Genomic DNA, 12111 nt, shown 5'->3' on the forward strand with positions numbered 1-12111 from the left:
TGATCATAAACTCTGTGATGTTATTTCTATCAACAACAAAAAACATACAAGGGTCAGATCTAAGATGAACTTAGCTGTAAAGATAGGCTGAGTTGTATAAGGGGTCATCTCCGAAGTGTGTATCATGGACCCTACAAGGTTATGTATCATCATGTATTTAAAGGACTGCGAGTGACCACTCATATAAAATGTCAACTCGCCATTATTTCAACGCTAGATAATGTAAATATCCTTAATTGAATTTTTCTTACCTTGAATTTACCTCGAAGACCACATTTCAAAAATGTTAATCTTACCTTCTGTAGTTATTCTTGGTACCTAAACATTTGAGTTTAAAGATGCTAAGAAGTAAAGAATTGCAGGCTAATCACTATTCATTCATTTTCGGTAAGATAAAATATTCATGTCCATGAAGAATAATTAAATGTATTTTTCCTTTTTTCTGTTAACTTTGTATGTGTCAGTCTTCGGACTGTTTTACAATGTCTTCTCATAATAAACCGAATTGAATTGAATTGAATACTGAATTTGTCTTATTTTGAATTTACCATGAAGGCTGCATTAAAAAAATGTCAATCATACCTCCTGTAGTTATTCTTAGTGCTTAAACATTTGAGTTTAAAGATGCTAAGAAGTAATGAATTGCAGGCTAATTACTATATATTCATTTCTGCTAAAATATTCACGTCCATGAATAATTGTGTAGAAACATACACTCATTTACAGAAATGAAATAAATCTACATCAGCTGTTGAAAAATGATAAACCTAACAACTTTTTTGGATTTAGAAATCAGGAATTGGAATTAAATCCACTTTTATTAGCCTTCAATTTGTACAGAAATAGTTCCAGTTGTAAAAGCCCCGCCATGATGAATCAAGGCTGCAAGTCAATATGGACGATCAAGTCCTTCGTGTACACTGGTTAGCACAAGTACTCATCGGTACGTATCATACTATGGTTATATATTTTAATAGTATTTTAGATTCAATCTAAATACATATAGTGAAATACAACACACAAACCGCCAAACTTCAGTATTACATGTTGATCCGGTTTGAAAGGTGGGATAGGAATAACAATCATATATTGCGTTGTCGACAATCGGTGTTAAGGCAGTGCCACACCATTTTGAACAATACTTATGCCTTTGGTTTCTTTGTTTACAGAGTTTAACCTGTAGTGGAAGGCACGGTAAGTTGAGCATAGGGGCCAGTTGAGCCACCACCCTCAGGGAGTCCAATAATGAATGAGTCAGACATTGTGGTGGTGTCATGTATTGATGGAGGAGACAAAGCATTGGGGGGGGGCACAGCATTGTTCACAGACAATGCAGTGCCCCCCCCCCAATGCTTTGTCTCCTCCGGGTCACGGTCCGCTACTGCCGTAACCCAACCACATTTTTTTTTTAAACAAAAAGTTTTTTTTTGAGGGAAAAATACAAATTTCAGCCAAAAAAGTAAAAAAGGGTGTGAAATAGACGAGTGCTTTTTTATAGGACCATGTCTTTAAATATAATAAAGACATAAGAACAACGTTGTAAGTCCAAGTATGAATCTTCATTCTTGTCGTAGTTGTTTACATGATGGATGCATAAGAAATGTGTGGATGCGAAAATGTCGCATTAAGTTAGGACTGGGGTAAGTTGAGCAAACCAACACGGGGCAAGTTGAGCCATGGTAATTCTTAGGTTAATGTATATAAAAGAAATCGTAAAATCGTAACATAAATTTTTAAGAATCAATAAATGCGAAAATCTATTACATTCACGAAGTCACACATTGCCGTGTGAAATATTTGGTCTTGCCTCGGCCTACTGTATGTTGATTATTAAGAAAAGCTGGAAAACGAAAAGTTTGTAATGTTTGGAAATTCATATTTGTTCCGAATTTATTAGAATCGTCTTTATTGGTGTAACAGTGTAATCATCATGATTAACGTGTGAAAAATCATACATGTAGCTTGGAAAATAAACTTGGAAAATAAATAGTGTTGAAATCATCAGCGTGTTTTTTGTCTGTGTACGTGAACAAATTTTCGAAAATGGTAATTAATCAATAACGTAGATTGAGAGGGTTGAGCCAGATAAAGAAACCATGGGTAACATTTCCCTTCTCAAATCCGACAACCCCCACCCCAGCTTGTAAGACCCTGCATCTACATTATCATGCACTAATGCATGTTGTGTGTTATCGGTGTAGTACTCGTGCATAACTGTGTACATACCATTATCATACTCATATTCATCATTTATGAATACTGTATTGTTCACTGTTCATGGCTGAACACCTGGATGTATTTACTCAACGAAAAACACACGAGGCATGTAACATATAGCTTAGTGATTGATCATGGGACTGTTGTTTACGACTGATCATATATAATAACCAACGCGATCAATGGTAGAACTCAGCCAAACGATTAATTGCATGGCTTCAATGTTACGGGGGCCCTGCATTAATCATGCGCTCATGAAAAGTGGGATTATAAAGATAATAGACTTGGAAATTCCCTAAAAAGATCACTGAGAAACTTCGTATCACGGATGATTCCCGTAGGTTAAAAAGGGGAGTATTTGAGAACTTTTTTATTTGGGTAAAAAGCACGTCACTGAACACAGGAATCCTATACAAATTATTATGTGTATGTTTACGTAGAAAGAATATCGTTTTAATTTTAAATCTGGTTTCGATTTGACTGCAGCATAACATGCAGTTTGGGTGAAAAGTGAGTTATGGTTGCAGAGGTATGTGTTATAAGAGAGTCTTGCGCGTAAGGTATTACGTTGATCTGAAAATGACCTTTGACCTTACCCTGTGGCCTCCCACTGCAGCATAACATGAAGGTCCCCGCGTACATCTACCATCCAACTTTGGTCGAAAAGTGACTTATTGTTGCAGAGTTAGGTGTCATAACAGAGTTTTGCATGTAAACTTTAACGTTGAACTGAAAATGACCTTTGACCTTACCATGTTACCTCCGACTGCAGTATAACGTGCAGGTCCCCAAAATCCATTTATCATCCAAGTTTGATTGAAAAGTGACTTAAGGTTGCGGAGTTGGATGTCATAAGAGAGTCTTGCATGTAAACTTTAACATTGACCTCCTGAAAATGACCTTTGACCTTACCGTGTGACCTCCGACAGCAGTATAACATGCAGGTTTCCTAAGTACATCTACAATCTAAGTTTGGGTGAAAAGTGAGATATGGTTGCAGAGGTATGTGTCATAAGAGAGTCTTGCAAGTAAACTATAACGTTGATCTGAAAATGACCTTTGACCTAACCATGTGACCTCCAACTGCAGCTTAACGTGCAGGTCCCCAAAATCCATTTATCATCTAAGTTTGATTGAAAAGTGACTTAAGGTTGCGGAGTTGGATGTCATAAGAGAGTCTTCCATGTAAACTTTAACATTGACCTCCTGAAAATGACCTTTGACCTTACCGTGTGACCTCCGACTGCAGCAGAAGATGCAGATTCCCCCCCCCCCCACCCCAGTCCATCTACCATCCAAGTATGGTTAAAAGTGACTCTACGGTTGCGGATATAGGTCTCATAAGAGTCTTGCATGTAAACTTTAACGTTGACCTGAAAATGACCTTTGACCTTATCACGTGACTCCTGACTGCAGCAAAACATGCAGGCTCCACAAGTCCATCTACCATCCAAGTTTGGTTGAAAAGTAACTTACGGTTACATACTGTACATGTTAAACGAATGTGAAAATCAGGTTATATCTTGTAAGTCATGTATCAAATCGCCATTTCAAATGCAAATGATGCGTTGTCTCGGTTTACTGACGGTTGGTCTAATATCACTTGGTCTAATCTTCAGAAGGGTAGGCCATATATTTATTTCTTAAATGTAAATGAGAAATGCGAGCGGATGGGAAGGAATAAAGCGAAGAATAAACTAAGAGGAAATGAGAATGACAAAGATTGAATGAAGAAGCCCTACATTAAATTTTAAAAAAAGTTGATGAAGAAGAAGCATGCAAGGGATAAAGGGAAAAGAAAAAGGAAAGGGAGAGAAAAGGGGAATGAAAGGGAGAGGGAAAAGAAAAGGAAGGAAAAGAAGGAAGGGGAGAAAGAGAGGGAGTAAATTAAAGAAGGAAGTACATTTTTTCGATCTAGTTAGTATCATAGTTGACTGTATTTCCTCTCTTTTCTGTATCTAGAAACTAATCCGACATTGTTTTGATATGGCAGAGGAACTGAAATGATTAATGATCTGGGAGCAGCCTTCTACAAATGATCTTCTCACAATGATTAACCGAGAGCGAAGGATCAGGTAAAATACATATCTGTACAACGGCAATTGCTGTTGGTGTTGATAATATAGTATTACGTAATTGTTGCATATTAAATATAACTCAATATTTGGAAATATACATACATTAAATTTTAACAGTAAGTGCTAACTTCACATTTTGGAAGTTTGTTTTACTCAATCCTTTATATAAAAAAAAGGATTGAGTTGTTGATCTGTTTTATGAAGTACGTGTCTGACGCAGCTGGAAAAATATTTCTTTATTGGCAATCGATCGGCTTTGCCTGCATTTCGATATCACTTTTTTATGCTTGAAAAAAAATACTAATACAGAATTGTGGGTAAATTTTAAAGACATTATAAGAAATACATTGTATTCTGTTAAAATATTTTTGGGTTACTTTCTACAAACCAGCTGATTTTTTTTTCTTTTTTTTTTGCCGAGAATGGGCTGCGAGGGCTCATAGCAGCAACGTATTGCTATTTTTTATAGTGGTAGGCCTAATCACTTAAACAAGAATACGTTAGCTGAGGAGAATTACCAATGTAATTGTTTCTAAAAACAGCGTTTGAGATTGAAAAAAAATGAAAAAAGTGCAAATCAGTACAATCAGGCTGCCAAGTCTATAATTCGTCATTGTCAGAGTGCCCATAAATCATATTACTTTCCGTCAGTAATTGAGATAATGTCTACTCCTGTAGAGTTAAATATCTTTTTATATAAAATGATGCCTGTCGCAGACTGGTAGACCTAAATGAAGTATATTTGTTTAATAATTCCAATTCATAAGTTTTATGTGATTCAATGTGTTCATTTATGAACGGCCATCCTTATCTCTGTGATATGTTTCCACTTTCCTTCTTTTCAAGTCATCTTCTCTTTAAGAATATTCCACAATGTCCTGGCAGTAAAGCTTTATTCGGCAATATATTTAATGAGATAAAGTAATTACTGTTATTTCTGCAATTTGCAAAGATACACGAGAAGGCTACACAATATGCTGAGGAATTTTGTTATTTAAGGCAGACAATAGAGCTTCCTCGACAGTGGAAAAGAACAATAGGCTTAGCTATTTTGTTGAGATTGTTGATTTCACTGAGGTCATTCAAAAGTCTTCTGGAATTTGACTGCTCCTGAAAGAAGGAAAATGTTCTTTTAAAGACAATACCAGAAGCTTCCAATACTAGAAACCTCTAGAATAGTGAATAATTTGTATATATAAACTGGCAGTTTCTTCAAGGACATTATCATATCAGATCAGAATTAAGAGTTTCACGCCAGACTTTATGTCAGAGCCAAGTTTATTTCCACCTGGAATACTTATCTTCTGTGGAATCATTTGACGCCATCAATGAACGGTTTGCAGTTATTTTGAGAGAGGAATTCTCAGTTCTCATCAAGATCATCAACCTGTTTAATGAACACTCTACAACCCATGGATTGCTGAAATTGTCTGTTAATCATCATCAACATCGTCTTCACGGACATTTCAACTCGGTACAGTGACTTATCTTATTCATCGTGCTTCAACATCTGGGGACTGTTTCATCAACATTTTTGCCTGACAAGTTGTCAGATCTGACATCTTTCCTTGATTCTGATTGGCTGAGAGGTACTGTTACTATAGTAACTGTCGGATAAAATAGGACTTGTCGGATAAAACGTCCGACAAGTCCCTTCATGAAACGCTCCCCAGTTTCATCATCGCCATCATTGTGAACTTTAATTTACGGAATCTTCGACAACCAACTTGGATCTTATTTGGATTATATACTGGACTATCATAACTGTGAACTATAATCAAGACGTCAAGATATGTAAAAAAGTTATTTTTTCGGAATAGACATGAAATGAAGCACTCATTTACAAGGGAAAAATATATGAAAGAGCGTTATCATTTATTTATATTTGTTAATCATTTCCTGTAATAAAGAGGAAATCAAAATCTAAATTCAATTTTTTTCATCGTGTGTGTTTTCAATGAATATTCTATATTTAATGTGTCAATACATAAGAAAATGCATTAGACCATTTTGTACACACCTTTTTAGGTAAGATTGTTATCAGAGGCTGTACTTTTATTTTATTTCATTAATCATGTAATTCTAGAATTTATTATCATGACTGTGTTTATTACTGTAATTGCATTGATTCAGGTTGCAAATATAATAAAATTTAAAAAGGATATGAGTGAGACAGTGTTGAACCGATGTTTACTATTTCATTTATAACAATTACCATTTATGGAAATTCATGTAAACACGTTTGAAAACGGTGTTAAACATCCCGTGATTGAATATCAGATTAATTGTTTGCTATTTATGGATTTTCAATGTACACTGACATACAGAAAATATCGTCGGCATGTAATTGACATTGACTAGAGTGTATTAAAAATTATTCAAAAGGCACAAGGCTCTCAGGTTAATATTATAAACATTCAAGGGAGAAAATAACTTGTGAAATATAACCTTAATCCCTCCATGTAGTTTCGTAATCATAGTGAGATTTGACAAAAATAGTCTTTAGCCATGGTAAATAACAATGTTCTAAAAAGATGTTTCACACAAATGCCTTTCTTTAAAAAATGCATTGCTTACAATCAGGTAGCAAAATATATATATATATATATATATATATATATTAACGAAAATACATTCCACTTGATGTGTCTTTATCAAGTGATGAGTATAATGATACTCTCTCTCTCTCTCATCCTCTATCACTCCTACCAAGGTTAAAATCATATTTCCTATATCTATTTTGCACCTGGATCACCTACATTGTGACGTCGACTACTGCAACCATGGAAACGGTCACTAGTAAGTTTTTAGTATCTTGTTAGAATAGTTTTGACATGATGCTATCAAAATACATCAAACTATAACCTTCCGGAATAACTAGGACAGATACATCTATCTCAAAGCAATTCCGTGATTCTTTACACTTTCTAGGGACGATGTTGTATGTGGACTCGGGGGCAGCATTCATGAATTTTATTTTCGGATGATGCGTCCCTCTTTGACGGCTTTACATACACTCGTGAAAAGATTCATATTTCCAGTGAATAGCTTTTTCCGTTTGTTTTATACTCTTAATTTTGAACGGGCTCCATTTGCTTTGGGGACTTTCATTTACCTATTTTGTTCGATATAAATATCATATGCTAAACGAACCCCTGATTAAAGGGAAAGTTAATTTCTCATATCAACTGTTATAGAGCTTGTAAAGTTAAAAAAATATTAACATAACTTATGTTATCTGTTATGATTTCCAGTGTCATTATGAACTATTTTCGTTCAGTGTGTCTAAATTTTTTATAATAATTCCGTACACAGATCTGACATTGGATTGCACAATACGAATCCCGATTACATCTCCCGGATATCCTTCCCGATACGAAAATAATATCTTCAAAAAATGGTACATCGATGCACCTCGTGATAAAAGGATCCTGGTCACTTTCCATTACTTTAGTCTGGAACAATACAAGGATTACATAGATATCATAGACGTGGAAAATAAAATTTACACAGGGGAGAATATGCAATTTCCTCCATATCTGGCGACGGGGCACACTCTCCACATAGATTTTGCTTCATCTCCACTAGGTAGAAGGAAAGGTTTCAATGTTTCAGTGGCCTGTCATGAGCCACCAAGTAAGTATGGCGGGGAGAGAATATCAGTTGGCATACCATAATCCAGAAGTGAGGTTAAATAAGTCAATTACAAAATGTTCTAATTTGTACTTTAATTGTCGGGTTAACGGGAAGTACAAGTAAATACAATGTTTAGTTTATTTTGTATCCTTTGTTAATATTATCTTCGTACTCTTTCCCCCTTTATGACCGTTACACTGCTCTGTTCTGATCTTGTTATTTCAAAGCACGTGACAATATTTCAGTTCGTTTAATGGGAGGTGTTAAACCATCAGAAGGATTCATCGAACTTTCGGGATCATCAGGTGAATGGATGAGAGTCTGTAAAGAGAGCTTCACGGAGAGGGTGGCAGAAGTCATCTGTGGAGAGCTTGGCTATCCAGGCGTCAAAGATACCACCTTTGTGAATGTGAATACACAAAACTGTACGAGAGCTCCAAGTTGCGGAGATGGTAAGTACCCGTACCGTACCCCTTTCTCCTCTGTTTTTTTCAATAAAACAACTCTCAATGCTGTTTGTAGTGAAATATAAAGAGTTTTCTTTCATAAATTTATTGCACAGATACGTATCGTTTGGTGGATTGCACGGCCGGGAATTCAAGTTGCGAATCTGCCCAGGTTGTGAAAATAATATGTCATGGTGAGACGATTTATCTTGTTATCATCTTAATTTAAGATCGGACTTTGCATGTGAGGGTGTGTGTGTTTTTACATGTACATTATATTTTTTAAGGGGCGGGGTTACAGTTACCTCATACATGTCATATTTGCCTGTTTTAAAATACTGAATATAATTAGTGTCATATATTTCATAAGGGGAAAATATTGTTCATTGTAAACGTAATGTTGTTTTGGGCCCGAGTTGTCATAAACTCTTTAAACGGTTCCATGACAGAAAAAGAATGAGATTAGATTATATCTGTACGTGTGAAGATTATATATGTATGTGTGCGTGGGTGGGTGTGTATGGGTGCACTTACCGCTCTATAGCTGGCACACGAACTTAATTTAATGAGCACGATGAGGACACACGGTAAACCAAGGGCGTCCTCGGTTTGAAGACCATGCTTTTGCAGATAAGAGTAAAGAAAAACAAATACTCTATAGGGGAAGGTGGGATAAGTTGAGCATAGGGGCAAGTTGAGCCGTGCACCATCCCCAGGCCAATAAGGAGTCAGCCATTGCGGTGGTGTCATGCACGGATGGCCCATTACATAGCCCTTAATCCCGCCATATTGTTTTCAACTTTGAAACAAGAAGTACTTTTAAGAGGGAAAATACAAATTTCAACCAAAAAAGTTTTTTAAAAAAGTGTGAAATAGATCAGTGCTTTTTACCCACACACGTCTTTCAATATTATTATAAAGAAATAATAATATTGTTATTCCATGTATGGATTATAATTCTTGTCATAATCTTTTACATGATGAATGCATAAGAAATGTGTGGATGTGAATACCGCATTAAGTTCGGACTGGGGTAATTTGTGCCAGCCAACATGGGGCGAGTTAAGCTATGGTTGTATAATGAAAATTAAAAAACCTTATAAGGCTATTGATATGCAGCCAGAAAGAATCAAATTCACAGAACAGTTCTTTTACTTTTAGAGGATGCTAGTATTTATAGAGAATTAGCAAGTGAAGACTTTATATAAAAAATTGACATGCTGGTTCTTCCTGCATACATTTCGTACATATTTTTGGTGGCTGAACTTACCCCACATATGGGGCAAGTTGAGCATTTGACATCGTCTTTTTCAAAGGTCACAATGACTTCCGGTGTGGGGTTGAAAGTAATATAAAGGTGAATTATATTCTCAAGAATCAAATTACAAGGCAAGGTACTTAATACAATATTATTAGTCATATCAATTCTAACATGCAAAATGCAAAAAGTGTCACAACTTACCCCGCCTTCCCCCTACTGATGACCATCGTTAGGTTAATCTATCCCCTCATTTGGATTCGTAAGTTATCAAGTGATAAGTGTTTTAATGCATTATTTTTCTTGTGTTACTGTAGAGCCCGGGTACAGAGGATGCTATGAGCTTCAAACTCAACAGTTACAGAACAGTTCAAAATTTGCGTTTTCAACGGCGTCACAATGTATATACTTGTGTAAATCACATGAAATTCAAACTCTCGCTCTTATGAATGAAAATGAATGTTTCTGTTCCTCATCTGCTGAGGTCAATTTTGACGACTTGTCCACGTGCGATGACCATTCAATACCCTCAGCAAAATTTTCAATTTATGATGGTATGTGTTTCCATACATTACACAATATCATGCTGCACATCTTTTTTCAGAACTTACATAAATGTAATTTTCATTCAATTCTCCTACCATGCCAACTCTTGATACAAATGAGAATACGTAATTATTTTGGTATTGCTTGACTACGTGGTCGGGGTTACAGGAACCAAAAAGGAAACAGTCCTCATGCATTTTTAAATGAAAAAAGAAAGGAAACGTATCAAGAAGAGAGGTCTGGGATGTGCATATTAACATACCACTTTAGAAGTCATTAGAAAAGATGACGTCACCTTTGGGTCGTCTGGTCACCACCCCCCCCCCACCACCACCCTCTATCCTGCCGCCACCCCCTGTTTGGCAATGTCCCTGTGGTCATAATGCATATTGTTTTATGTCAAGCGTAAAAATATCTAAGTGGAAGTATACGTCATGGGATTATGACAATCATTTTTAACAATTAAGAGGTTTTCTTTGAAAATGTATGAAATCATTACAAGAACACAAAGTGTAGGTTAAAGTAACTTACTTTAGTCCAGATTTAATTAGACTTAACGGGCCGTGGAAGCGGGGAGGGGGGCTGGGAGGGGGCTGTAGCCCCGTTTTTTCTAAAACCATGTACAAAAACGTAAAAACGACAACATGATTGTGATTTTTTGCATGATCAGCCCCCCCCCCCTCCCACTTTGAAAACCGTTCCGCGGTCCCTGCATAATACATAAATTGCTTTTAATGAATCATCTTCATATCGTAGAACTAAATAATTTCATTTAACATATACCCTGAATTCCTTGTTTCCTAAGATCAAATGTGATGTTCAGCTTCATATTATAGCGCCGACATAGAGCTGAATTCATCCCTTAGAGGTCCCCAACGAAATTAAAATCGTATGCATGCTCGGAAAGCAATATCCATGAAAAGATTTTCTCTGAAATATTCGAGAATTTAAGTATCATCATCACTCTCTATGTTGCACTTTCTTTATAGCCTCTGTAGGTTTCTGTGAAGAGCTGAACGACACGATTGGTGGATCTTGGGATTCTAACATCACATGGTTTGGTTCTATCGTTCATCTTACCTGTATGGATGGATATATCCTGAAAGGCAATGGAACCATCCAGTGTGTACCAGAAGTAACTCCATACTATCCAGTATGGAACGAACCGATTCCAGATTGCAAACCCAACGGTATAGGTAAATCATGTCAGACTATGAAATATTACATATTTACCAGTTCATTTGTTACCTATGTTGAACACAATGGGCAGTATTCTGCTAATTAAACCTAGGTTTAACTCTGGTCTAAAATAGAACCACACTTCTATGGAATACTGAGTTTCATAATTTTATTCCGTGTTCGTGGCAATAATAAGGCATTAATTCATTAAAAATTCGCAACAGTTTTGTATTTTCCAATTCTTCTCATTTTACGACTCGATTATTTTTTTTGACAACTTTGTCCATTTTTAACAGCAAAACAATAATAATTTTCAATTGGTGAATCAGTTGCCAACTGCCACTCCATAAGAGTATGGTCAAAGTTAACCCAGGTTTAACTAAACCATGGCTATTGCAATACCACTTGATTACTAGAAGAAGAAAAAACACCCATCGACCCTGTAATATTGTAACGATGGACCTTTTCTTTCTCAGGATCAGGTGGTAAAGGAACAACCTGTATCCTAGCCTATAATCTAGGCGGAGGTTGCAGTTATTGTCTTTGATGTTATGCTGAACGCAAACGATACTTATGATGTGACAAAGACTACGAATTGCGGATGTGAAACATCCACTGCCTATAGATGATGTTTTTTTATTATTATCGCCAATGATATGACGTCAGTTTTTTGTACGAAAAAATTTAATGCATATGTATGAAGAAAAAAATAAATCGGACAAATCAGAAATACGTTGGAAAGAAGAAAGTA

At 36.0% G+C, this 12111-nt stretch overlaps 1 protein-coding gene across 1 annotated transcript; it reads left to right on the top strand.

Annotated features, from left to right (window-relative positions):
* The first annotated feature begins 649 nt into the window (after window positions 1-649).
* On the top strand, window positions 650-11907 carry LOC121431211. The gene is made up of 9 exons (XM_041628725.1): window positions 650-943; window positions 4180-4292; window positions 7009-7094; window positions 7611-7931; window positions 8159-8383; window positions 8494-8571; window positions 9953-10189; window positions 11171-11377; window positions 11837-11907. The coding sequence occupies exons 2-9, from the start codon at window positions 4228-4230 to the stop codon at window positions 11905-11907; spliced, it is 1290 nt and encodes a 429-aa protein (XP_041484659.1). The 5' UTR covers window positions 650-943; window positions 4180-4227.
* Window positions 11908-12111: the final 204 nt, after the last annotated feature.

Source organism: Lytechinus variegatus, chromosome 1 (genome assembly GCF_018143015.1).
Source record: "Lytechinus variegatus isolate NC3 chromosome 1, Lvar_3.0, whole genome shotgun sequence".
Lineage (NCBI taxonomy): Eukaryota > Metazoa > Echinodermata > Echinoidea > Temnopleuroida > Toxopneustidae > Lytechinus > Lytechinus variegatus.